This window comes from Balearica regulorum, chromosome 1 (assembly GCF_011004875.1).
Source record: "Balearica regulorum gibbericeps isolate bBalReg1 chromosome 1, bBalReg1.pri, whole genome shotgun sequence".
Lineage (NCBI taxonomy): Eukaryota > Metazoa > Chordata > Aves > Gruiformes > Gruidae > Balearica > Balearica regulorum.
The window spans coordinates 43,392,850-43,406,188 of NC_046184.1; the positions used below are offsets into that span (position 1 = coordinate 43,392,850).

Consider the following 13,339-nt stretch of genomic DNA (forward strand, 5'->3'; position numbering starts at 1 on the left):
TATCCATTTAATTTCAGTATTACTCAGTCCTCCTCCTCCTCCCACCCAAAGCCTCAGCTTTCTAGCACATATTTTGCTTTCACTAAGTATCAAAACCATCTTTCTCTAGTTCTGTTTTTCTTTCAATATTGTAGCATTCTTTTTTCTTCCATTTCTCAGTGTTTTATTATTAACAAGTGATTGGAAGAATCTCTTTATGACTTATTAAAGATAAAATCTTTAAATTGGAAGGCTTAATTTCCTTAATGAAATGTTTACGAGGAAGGTGTTTCCAAGGCTGTACCGAGCTTATAGAAGTATTGCACAACACTGTGATGGTGGGGGGAAAAAAAGGACATTTTCGATCAGCACCCTTAAGGTTCAATGCGCATGTAAATTATGTTTATTATAAATCACAAGTAATGGTGTTTTAAATGCCAGAGGACTATGGTATCACCTTCGAGCAGGAGACGGGAGAATAACTGTAACATTATGGTTCTTTCTGTTTTTAAGCAGATTCACCAAAAGGCCCTCACCCATCTGCAGGCATGAATGGAAATGTGCAGCATCCCACCAGCACCGGGCAGCAGCAGGTCTCTGCCATACCCTCTCCAAGCGCCAGCAAGCCTTGGCGCAGCAAATCCATGAATGTCAAACACAGCGCGACCTCTACCATGCTGTCCGTGAAGCAGCCTAGTCCCGCAACCTCCCCTACTCCATCTTCAGACAGGCTCAAGCCGCCCCCTTCTGAAGGCGTGAAGCCCCCTTCATCTGGACAAAAATCTATGCTGGAAAAATTCAAGCTGGTTAATGCTAGGACTGCTCTGAGACCTCCTTTGTCGCTGAGCTCAGGACCCAGTGACAGTGGGAGAGAGGATGATACCTTTTCAGAGTGTGGTGAGATGGATGTCTTAAGCGGTGGGGTGAACAGCGGTGGCTCCACAAATAGCAGTCCTAAAGTATCACCGAAGTTAACCCCTCCGAAAGCTGGAAGCAAAAATCTCAGCAATAAAAAGTCTTTGCTACAGCCAAAGGACAAAGAGGAAAAGAACAGGGACAAAAACAAAGTTTGCACTGAGAAAACAGTCAAGGAGGAGAAGGACCAGGTCACGGAAACATCTACAAAGAAGAGTTCAAAAATTGCAAGCTTAATCCCAAAGGGAAGCAAGACGACAGCACCCAAGAAGGAAAGTTTAATACCATCTTCTAGTGGGATCCCGAAACCTGGATCGAAGGTGCCAACAGCAAAGCAGAGCGCTTCATCCGCATGCACGGGAAGTAAGGAGGTTGAAAAACTGAGGACTACAAAAGGAAACCAGTCCCAATCAACACCAAAATCTCAACTTAGCGAGAAGGCTTCTCCTTCCTCTGGTCTTCCTTCTTCTGAAGGGAAAGAACCAAGCGCAGCTCTCACCTCGGGGTCCTCTGCGGCTCTGTCGGCCTCGATGGCTGCAAGCAGTGGCCAGGGCACAGGAAATGGTGTCGTCCAGCTTCCTCAGCAACAGCAATACAGCCACCCCAACACTGCCACAGTAGCTCCTTTCATTTATAGGTAAGGTCACGGAGGGAAATTGGGTTTGTGTCGCCATTTAGGAAAGAGATCTGAAATGGGTACAGCAATGGTGGATCCCACTTATGTTTCTTATCTCCCAGTTTCTGTCGCAGCATCACGCACATGTTTTCCTAATATTATTTTTTAATTAATGTTACTGTATGAACAATTTCTTCCAAGAACGCTGAGTCTCTACCTTGTACAAAAGCAATCTACTGCAAATATTTGCCATTTAAAATTCAGGATGTTTTGATTAGAAATACAAATCACATGATCCATTCCCTGCGCTGCTTTTGAAAGGTCACGGCTGAGTCGGGTTTCTAGTGCGAATATTCTTGTTTGCAATTTAAGAACCTCAACATTTATTTGCTGATACTCAATAATATTTATTTGAAATACACTGTTCTCTTAAAAAATCCTCAAATAAACTGCTGATGTTTTCAGAGTATGGAGCAGTACTACTAGGATATTAGAGGAAAAACTATACACAACATTTGGGGCAGAGAGAAAAGGTTGCTGTTTGCAAAGGTCCTTTTCCTGATTAGTTTTATACATGAACCTAGGTATAGATTAACTCCAGGAAGCAGTTAATTTTTACAGGTGATACAAGCTCTTTTGAATGGCCAAGGCTCTGGAATAGAGGAATGAACAGTTACATATACCAACCTTTGTCTGAATATATTTTGCTATATGATAGAGCAACTGAAGAGAAGCCGAGAGGTTTCATTGTTGTACAGCTCAGAAGACAGAGTAAGTGTAGAAAGACTGGCAGGCTGCTTTGAGTAATGATTTCAGATGTCAGCTGTTGGAGGGCTTTAGCTTCAGTTGTGGGTAAATTTAACATCTGATCAAATGACAAATACATTATTAAGCAAAATGTACTGGCAGTTTTTGTTAGTGAGTAGTACTGTAGATAATCTTGGCTAAAGATTAAAGAGGTGGTGAAGTAGTTTCTGAGGGAGTCTATATATCATTACACACAACTAAACATAGCTTCAAAACCAGTCTGGGTGAGTGATAAACTGTTTAAGTTAATGCTTAACAAAAGCAGTTCAGAAATCATATGGGAGGGGAAAAAGGCGTAATATAGGTTATATTTATTCTAATATGCAGTGGGTAATCTCTTGAGTGTCAATTAAATGTATCACTGAATGTGCTTAATATGCATATTTCTTTATATCTAGACAATTTGCAGCGTGGTATGTAGGATGGCCTACATATGTGTTAGGGTGCATATATAAAGAGAGAGAAAAAGAAGCTATGCTTTACCTTCAGATGCACGTGCTATTTAATGGCAATTTTACCACATATTGATGCCATTTCATTGCATGATGGCGATATCGTTCTTTTAAGCTTCATCATGAAGCAAAATGTATTTTCACTTTTAAAGGGCAATAGAAGCATGCATCTTCCAGTAAAATTTGGTATTAATAAGCATCTGTTTGCTTCGAACAAACAGCAAAGGAGGCTGTATTTGAAGTTAAATCTCTCATGAAAATAAAATTCTCAGAGCCAAGGTCTGATCTCAGAGTGCCATAAACCCAAAGTAATAGACCGACTTTGATGAGGTTACTTCAATGTGTATCTCTGTAACTGAGAGCAGAATCTGACCCAAAAATACACAGTAACTGCATTTCTTGCAATTTTCAATGGCTTTGTAATAGTACACAATGATTTCATAGAATAATATAAATATAAGCAAGGATAAAATATCCATATTTCCAAAGTCAGCATATTTATTTTTGTGGACATATGGCAAGTAGAAATTTGCATGAAGCTGGGGTACTGTATTTACACTTTCTTGCTCTTAAACATAACTGTTTTCTGAGCAGTCACCAAAATTTATACACAGAATTTTCAGGTGTGCTTGTTAGCTGCTAGGACAGCTGTATAGATGGATGAGTTAATAAACAACAGTTACCATTCAGACTAAGTTTTTTACAGCTAGAAGGAATATCTAGGCTCTGTACATTTGTACTGCAGTCCTTATAGAAAGTTGCAATATAATTTAGTAACAATACTGTACATTTTATCCAGAATCCTGCAGAATACTGTGATACTTTAGGCTGTTAACACAAGGATAAATAAGCTCATGCTTTTTTCTGGTTCGTTGCTGATATCTGCAGATATCATATATTTTGCAATGTTTGATTATTATCCAAGAGGTTATTACTGTAGATTTGTGAGTAAAAGATAGTTTTCAAAGAGTTGCTTTGAGGCGGCATGCATTTTGCTTAAACAGAGAATGCAATGCTATAGAGGTTATCAACACTCATGTTTTCAAGGAGTTGTGTATTTTTATTAATGGACAGTAGATAGAAAATACTATTTCTCTAGGAGGTTCCGAAATGATATATTGCACTATTCAGCTTTGCACTCTTGGTGCTTTGTCCTGTCTGATATCACATTGTATTTTTGTGCCTCTTAAATACCATGGCATGGAAATTCATATGGGATTATTACTTCTCTTCAAAGATTAGCAGCAACAGTCAGAGTTGCATTTGAGATAATCTAAATGGGTATAATTTAAATTCTTCCATCCTCCTCGGCAAGTGATTATTTATTTTCAAATGCAGTTGTGAATGTGTTATTTACAGCCCCTTATGTGTCCCCTCTGAAGTTGACTGCAGGGTCCAACTGGTATAAGAAAGGCTGAAGTAGATGTAATTTAGTTGCCAGAAAGCTTGATGCGAGAGATACAGCAGGAAAAACAACTAAAGGGAAGGTGTAAGAGACTGTATAATTATTTAAAGTATACCAGCCACTACTTTAAATTACACATTCTTCTACACAGACAGAATTGGTGGAAGATGGAAATTGTGCCATCTGCCATAGTCCCTTAGACTTTTATTGAAATTGGCCATAGAATTTAGTTATCTTCCTACTGGTGCTTAAATTTCAGATGGAGAAGAGTAACACAGAAGTTTAGTTCTTACTAGGTTACAGCGAAAACAGGAAAAAAAGGCATTAATGAAAAATAAAAAAGCAGTCTGAATCTTTCTCCTAAAATCTTAGCAAGAGAATAACAGCTTAATTGCTCAGTATTTGGAGTTCTTATCTTTCCTACGCATTGCTCAGAAGTGTAATATAACCTGTAATTCCAAACATTTTCTTGCACAGAGAAGAGCCCGTTGTATGCAATCATTGCTTTATTTTTTGTGAGCCAAATTGTGCAAGTTTGTGTTATTTCCATAAAATGGGAAACATAACTAACAGTCCCAGGAGTAACAAAAATGTCACCTCACTCCATGGGGCAAATCCTTAGTTGATGTAAATCATCATGACCCTACACGAAGTATGTGATATGTTGGCAATTAACATTTGCTGTGGAGTTGCTCAAACACTGAAGGAATATTTCAATAGGAGAACATTGAGTTGTAACTGGACACATGTACTGCAGTTTAGTTTTACTTTTTGACTCCTCCAGTAACCACTGTGGGAGCTTAGCGGGTCTCTTTTCCATGGCTGGAATATAGTATCTTTAGTGCCCAAATCCCAAGAGCCGTGGTGCTCAGGAATTGCTTATTGCCTGAATTGCTGGAAGTATAGAAACTGCTGCAGGGAATTAGCTGACTGCTCATCATCCTGAGCTGCACTTCTATGTTGTGCATTGCTTTGCGTAAATTTCAGTTCTTCAGCTAAATTTGTAGTTTAATGATAGCAACATCTGGAAGAAGTTTCAGCACTGTCTGAATTGAGACCTTGCAGAGATACTCTTTCAGTGTCAATGCTGGACTACAAAAAACATTTTGGCACTCCTTTTGTCCCTGAAGAGTAAGAAACTGGTAACTTCAGCTACCTATTAGATCGATCTAGAGAAGATGGAGCCAGATTCTTCTCTGAAATGCAGGATGACAGGATGAGAGGTAACAGATGCAAGTTACAGCAGGGGAGATGCTGATTAAAAGTTAGAAAAAAATAGTTACCTTGAGGGTGATGAAACACTGGAACAGGCTTCCCAGAGAGGCTGTGGACGCTCTGTCCTCTGACCTATTCAAGACTCAACCAAATGAGGCCTTGAGCGACTTAATGTAACCAGACCTGCTTTGAGCAGGTCATTGGACCAGATGGCACCTAGAACATCCTTCTGATCTAAATTACAGAATTATGATTCTGTGAGGACTGAAGTATTCACTAGATAGAGGCAGAGAAAGGAAATATATGTATAATAAATAAACATATTACCAGGTACTAAAATCTTCTTCCTATCTCCTTTCCTATATGGTGATTGAAACCATTCTACTACTAGAGCATGGCTTCAGGGGTGCATGGGAAGCGCAGAGCTATGACAGATGGGAAAGAGGATATAATCTGGTTGCACCTCTGGAGGCACAGTGTAATTCAATTCCAGCTGCCTCTTCAGGATGTTTTTATACTGGCTTAGAGAAAAAATTAAACTGCTCTTCAAGGATCCTGCAAACCCAGCATCTGCAGGGTTTGTTGAAGCCATATTTATGTCCGGTTTTAATGACTAGAAGCTACTTCTGGTCACTGATTGTGGAGTGAAAATTAAATTTTCAGCAGAAGACATACTATCAGTTAATTGTGTCTGTTAATAATAGATTGTGCTGCTAAACATACTGCAACTCTTTCTTTAAAACTGTGATGATTCAAAGTTACGCTGCAGTGCTTTATTGATTTCCGTTATTTACATTACCATTGTGAAAATAAAACAAGTCACCACCAAAATTTTGCAATCGTAGGTAGCGCTAAACATTGCCACCCACAAGTTTTACTTGTAACAAAACCACAGTGTTTAGAAAAACATTTTCTCATGCTTGATTTTCAAGTAATTGTGCAAGAAATGTTTCTAGTGTAGAGGTGTTGGCTTAAGAGATGGAAAGGAGGATAATAAGTGAAGAAATCATTATAAACACATACTTGATTAATGCTGAGTTAAAACAGTAGTTTGATAATTCAGTTGCTTGCTGTTTATGACCTGAAGTTACTCTTTTAAATTTTGATACAGACAAGTATGGCCTTAGTCCTTTGACCAAATAATCAGTAAAATGAAGGATAAAGGACCAAAAAATATATTCTATCCAGTCTTCTGTCACTGGCAACTCTTGCATAATAACTCTTGCATAAACCAACTAATCTTTATTTTAAACTAGTTAATCCCCACTACTCCAATGGGAAGGTTCCTCCAGAAACTCACTCATCTCATTGTTAGAAATTGTTTACAACCCGCATGATGAGATTGCATCTGTTTAGTACTTTGTTAATATTGTCCTTCAACTTAAACAGTTGTTTTTGTCTTTTTGCTTGCTCTTTTTAAATATGTGAGGGAATACTCCCATCCCCTTCCTTCTCTTTTGCAAGGCTAAACCAAATTGTCTCTTTCCTTTCCTTTCAGAAGGGTTTCTTCTTCCCCATGAGCATCCTAGTACCCTTCCCTGCAGCTGTTCCAAATTTAACTCACATGTCTCAAACATGGGTGATCAAACTGCTCATATTCCAGATGTGGTCCTGCCAGTCTGTTACACTGACAGTGATACACGTTCAAGACAGCTGCACCTCAGAGAATTGTTGGGAAAAAAACCCCCAGCGTGTTCATCTGATATCTTTTGGAATGTCGAGTAAAAACCAAACAAATCTTTGATGTTATCTGTGTTTATCAAAGGTTGGCTATTTCATTAGAGACGGGAAATGACTGACTGCGTTAAAGACAGTTTATTAAGTAGTGTTCCAAATGCTGTTCTTAATTACTTGTGTACAGGCTCATTTTAATCAAACTGAATGAGCTTGTGCAGGTGTGATTGAGTGTGGGTTTTGTCCCATTAAGCAAGTTTGATGCTCTTACAAATAGGTAGCATATAACGCAGTGGGTTGGGGATAAATATATTCTCTGATTGCCATGATTAAAATAGAAAACAGATTGTCCTGTTTTCATGACAATTGCCTAAATTAACCTGGGCTGCAGATGCACAACACAGGAAGAAATGTCAACGGGGTTGCTTTGACTAAACTGAAATTATTTTCACTTTCCTTGATGTCAGGAGAGATGCAAGGATTTAATTTTTTTTTTTTTTTTTTTTTTTTTTTTTTTTAAGGCAGTGGGCTGTGAATAGGTAGAGGATAGAGGGCGATTCATTAAGGCCAATGTGTAAGGTTAATGAGAAGATCTTTTAATTTGCTGTTTGCTTGCCTGGAGCTTTATCTGTGCTGCAGTCCTGCAGAGATCACTTGAGTCATTCATAATATTACTATGGCCCAGAGAAAGAAGTAAAAGCCAGAAGTATAGGGGAAGACAAATCTCACAATTTCACTTTTTTTTTTTTTTTTTTTTTTTTAATACTAGAACAGCTGACCTTAGCAAAGAGGCATCTACATAATTTTTCCAATGTCTCACACCCTGTGACTGGCCTAGAGCAAAGCAACTTGAAGTTTAAAGCACCCAGTCTATACCTGGACCTCCTTAGTCCCCAAGAGCTGGGGGTCCTACATGGGTCTGCTTAGAAATCTTTCACCACTAAACCATTCTCAGCCCATCCAGGCTAAGCTGGACTCCAGGAAAAAATCAGGGCCTTGGCCATCATAGACCAAAAGGCCGGGCTGCTGTGGAAGTGCTGGTGGCCGGCAACCCAGTGGAGACCTGGTTGGAGAAGATGAAAAGAGGTGGGAGAAGATTGATGAGAGCCCCATTTCCAGGTTCCTCCTTGGGGTACCTCCATCATGGATGCCCAAGGGCTGGGCAGGTGCCTTTTGGCCCATCACTTCCACAAGAAATAACCAGTTTTCTCCAGTAAGCAGAACTTTAACTGCTGCAAAATCCATAGTCCTCTGTGGGATTTCTGTTGTTGCCTCAGATAATTAGAATCATTGATGTTTTTTTATCAAATTAAACATAAAAATGTTGAATGAAGTCAGTACAGCAGTTTCTTTGTTATTTGTTTTGATAGCAAATCACATTTATTTTGCATTATATTTAAAATTTCAATTTTCAAGTAAGATAAAAGGACATTTCATGCTTCTTAGATCTGTTATTTCAGGCTGCCTATAAATTTCATAAAACCACATTATATTTACATTTGGTTTGTGTTTCCATGGTTTTCTTTCTACCAATTAAATCAAACATTTTTAAATTATTAGTGTTATATGATATTTGTTATTCAGTGTTTTTACTTTAAGGCTTAGGTTCTAATGCCGTCTTATGCCCCAGAAACTGCATTTTGTGCTGCAGTTAATCCCACCGATCACATTCTAAAATGTGGAATGGAAATCTTTTGGAAGTATCTCTTCTCACAGTCTTTTTCATCTTCTCTTCCTAGTTATTGCTGCATCAGGTTTTTGAAAATGGAAAAACCCCAACAAAACACTGAATGTTTTAATTGGTATTTGGTGTATCTCTAAAAGGTGTGATGTGACCTGGGCAAGTGAAGTTGTGAACAAGTGAAAACTTGTATTTATTGTTATTTTAAGTAAACAGATTCACTCATGATACTAAAGTTTACTTAGCTACTGTAAATCACTCATTACTTGTTTGTACTCTTGTAGGGAGACTCAGTCTTTTTAACATAAGCGTCTGTGTTCCCACACAGTCAACAGCGAGTTGTGTATTCACCTCTATTGGCTGTACAGAGGATACTCACTGCCAGAGGGCAATCTGGATCATTGAAGTTCTGTGTTTACCTATCCCCACTCACTAGATGAAGAATCAGTGCAAATGTTGGGTATTGGTGTCCGGTGGGGGTCCAAACCACTTAATCCTTTTCTGATGGTAGATATCCAAATAGAGAGTCATGGATCCTTTCTATCCTCTCTTAGAAGATAGCTTACATATAAGGGTCTTGGTCACTCAGGGAAGGGTTTGCATCACCCTTCTGGGCTGATGCAGTGATTGATGGTTGAACAGTTGCACACTCAGGAATTTGATGCTGTAGGATCAGAAGGAGAACAGGTGAAAAGGATCCCTTTTTGTTTCTAATTAGAGGTGGACTGATGTAAACTCCACATACATTTTGTGGAGAATGTTGGGAATACTTGATCTGCACGCACCTAGCTGGGTGCTCTTCCCACAAGACCAAAAGCAGCCTACTCTTTTCCCATGTTCCTCTGAACTAACTGCAGCTTCGCTCTGGCTCTGGCCCCAGCAGCTCCGTGATTTGGGTTCAATGAGAAGAATGCAGACCACATCAATTACGTTTGCCATTATGATAAGTGCCTTTTTCTGAGCTGTGTTTCTGGGCTGATGGTTTGCCCTGGGCTGATGCAACACTAAGCTTCAACAGTAACAACGCAGACAGAAGTACTCATGAGCATTCACGGCCTCTCAAGGTGGCTATCACTGAGAGTAGGCATATTCTCATTTGTTTTGAAGATTTGAAACAATACGGGAAAACAGGTGGGACAATGGAATTTCGGTGTGTGTTCATTGGGGAGGGATAGAGTGGGCTTTTGGTTACTTAGGACACTGTCCTCAAGCACCCAAATGTAAAATTACATTCCAGGACAGTAGGATATAGCTAACCTTGCCGCATGTGCTGAGCTGATGTTTTCAGTAGTGTGAGACAGAGAGAAATAGCAGACAAAAACCAAAAATAGTTTTTTATAGAGCAGTTGTCTGTTTCTAGCATTCCAAAAGTACAGAAATTGATAAGAAGAGTGCATCAGATCAGACATAATTGACATTTCTATTTCTGTGTAAATAGAGTCAAATGATTCTAATCAGTGGATTCCACCATGACAGTACTTGTGCAGTTGTATGTGCATATATCTGCTCCTTCAGTTACTGTCATAAATTACTGAACAAATCTATTCAGTAAGTAACTCTGAAGAAAATGTTAACTGGGAAGTCATTTCATAAAATAAGTTGTCATAAAATTATTGTGAGAGATAAGTCACTGTTTTTAACAGTTATAAAATACACACTCATCACACAGTTAAATGTTTGTATTTACAGTTTAGTTGGTCATTGGAAATACTTCATGGTGAAATTTGAGAATTGAGCTATAAATGTAACATTTTAAAATCAGGATATAAATATTTCACTAATCATTGAAGAAATCAAAAGACTGAATGTGCTATTCACGTCAGGAAAGCTGGAAGAACTTAAGCTCTAAGTGAAGACTTTTTTCTGTTTTATTTTGAAAAGTGGCTAGTATATCTTTAGATGTATTGTTTTACTGTATACAAATGTGGTACAGGTTGCTATTTAATGGCATCGTGATTCAACGGTTCCTGTGTCAGCTAGATGCTACAGCTCTTCCTTAAGAAAAGATAATAATTGTGTGATCTATTTTCTATTATAATCCCTGTGCTTATGTATTTCTTGCTACTTACCATTATGCAATAGCAAATAACTGTATTCAACAAAGGACACCTATTATAATTTATCAGTGATATCCACAGAAATATACCATCACAGAAAATATGGGCTATTTGTTAGCAAGTTAATGGAAAAACTTTTACTATCCCATTTCCCCAGAGTTATATAAGGGGCATTATCAAAAGAAGCTGCACATAGATTTAAATATCTGGGCCAGATTTCCATTCCAGCCTTGCATAAGCCTCTTCCCACATGGCCTTTCTCGCTTAATATTTCAGCAATTACAAGTTTTCATTTCCCTTATATATATGCAGGAATGTGACTTAACCAATTTAAACGGATTCTGTCTATATCTGGTTGACACCTCTTGCAGAGAAAAAGTAAGGAAACAAAATAGCTCCAAATTTTCCAGCATTAACTCTTGAGTTTTTCTTGAAGAGAGGGACAGAGAAAGTTCCTAGTTGTTTGCAAATTTGTGTAGCTGGAGTCAAACTAACACAGTACGACCATGACATTCATGGTATTTTCACTATATAGTGGTACGATTCTAGATGGAGCTTCAAGTAACATTTGTTTCCATTCATACATGAATGACAGATGACAATAATCAATCTTCTTGCTTGATTTCAGAACTCTCTCAGAAAATGACAGTACCTCTTTACCACCTGCTGACTCCTGCACCAGTCCTACTAAAATGGATTTGTCGTTCAGTAAGACTGCCAAACAGTGCCTAGAGGAGATATCTGGTGAGTAACAGTAAGTCAGGAGAAGCCTGTGAACATCTTTGTTTACATCTGTTTCTTACCAGGAGCTTTGCAATGGGTTGAACTAATATTTCTGACCTCTATTCATGAGTGGTATTAAATATGCAGAAAATTTGGGTCATGCACTGTTAGTGCTTCAAATGCACAGTTCTCTTATCTGAACTGGCTCCTTGTGTTCAAATATCCTCTTCATCATTTTGCAGAAACTGGGCTTTCACAGGCTGGGGTTTCAGGCCATTATTATTTTTCAGTCAACAGAATGTTCCAAGAGGAAGGAACTCTCAAAGGAAGGTCAACTTCAGAACGTTTGACACTGTTGTATTTAGGATCATCAAATTAAATCATAACATTAGAACTGAGACATAAATTACATAAGATATATTTTGCTTTTATAAATGAATCTATATTCAGAAAATGGGAAAACGAACAAGTTCTTACTGTTGTACCTGGCTTTTAAGCTGCTGCTGGAGCTAAGCTGCTAAAGGTTGTGTTCTGGAATTCCTTGTAAACCTTGAGTAAATTCCTTCTTAGGTTTACAAATGTGAGGGGATTTTTTTAAATCGTATTGAAATAACTCCTTGGAAGTCAACAGAGCCATGCTGATTTCCATCACCCCAGGATCTGGCCATAACTCTGCCTATGGATGCAAAAAGCAAAGTGTGTCACAGCTGACATCAGGACAGAATTGCACCGCAGGGTTGTGTGGGAGTCCTTTCAAAGGGACTCTTCACCAGAGCTCTTTTGTTGGGGGTTGGGGGTTTATTGTTTTGTTTTGTTTTGTTTTGTTTTCATTAGCATCTTTATTCTTGTTACCATTTTTACAAGAATAAAAGGTGAAATCCTGTCCCACTGAATCACCTGTAGTTTTGCCCTTTTACTCCAAATTTTTTAACATTGAAATGGATTTATGATGAGTCATGTGGTGGTTCTTACACAGGATATAACTCACTTAAAGCAGTAATTTGACACATCGGTCTAAAATTATCTCTCCACCAGAAGGGAAATCAGATGCCCAAGCTTTGTGGGACTGCCTTGGCATTTAGCTGACTCATACTGAAACTGAGGTTTTGTCCTGGTTTGTCTCAGTCCCTTTGGAAGTTTCCTGAGTCTAACATCCCTTATTTGCACAGCCAGCTTTTGTGATAAATATGCCACCGTGAAACATGGTGAAATGTTCCCTGGAGGTGACGCATGCTTGTTAAAATTAAAGTAAAAAATTATTTTTAATTAATTCAGAAATCAGACTCATTGGTCTTGCATATATAAAGAGTATAATTTAAACATTTACACAAATCTAAAGATGCTTCATGGAATTATTCACAGAGATACTTGAAAAAAAAATCAGTTCAGTACCTGCTGAAATGATTAAACAGGATATCATATCTCCTGGCCTTTTACTGTTCTGAACAGAAATGGAACAGCATCAAAAAGAAGAAAATGGCATAAAGGGCACTAGACATCAGAGATGTTTCTAATCTGGTTATTCAGACTCTGGCATTAGCAGTTGACTGACATAACAGGCAGCAAAGCAGAACCACTGGGAAAATGTGGTCAATGGTTTGTTGTATACAGAGGAAAGCAGATGTGTGTCACCCATAATTGGCTGTTAGCAGCAACATTTGCTGAATAAATAATTGTCTACATTGGTGAATTATCATCAAGTCATTGGTGATTCTGTCATTGGTGAACCTGCATGGAAAAAACCACGTGTGGTGGCTGTTCAGGAGAGTATTCCGTGATGGATTAACCATAAGAAAAGACAATTAGGTTCTGTTA

The 13,339-nt window shown here is 38.4% G+C and overlaps 1 protein-coding gene across 18 annotated transcripts in view; it reads left to right on the forward strand.

Annotated features, from left to right (window-relative positions):
- The window catches only part of NAV3 (neuron navigator 3), a 560,419-nt gene that overhangs the window by 421,690 nt on the left and 125,390 nt on the right, over window positions 1–13,339 (forward strand). For 15 of the 18 annotated variants that reach the window (XM_075747242.1, XM_075747250.1, XM_075747211.1 and 12 more), the window contains 2 exons: window positions 493–1,531; window positions 11,430–11,545. In XM_075747242.1, coding sequence (XP_075603357.1) covers window positions 493–1,531; window positions 11,430–11,545 — 1,155 coding nt within the window. The remainder of the gene's footprint in view (window positions 1–492; window positions 1,532–11,429; window positions 11,546–13,339) is intronic. The other 3 variants (XM_075747259.1, XM_075747213.1, XM_075747311.1) reach the window with 1 other exon arrangement.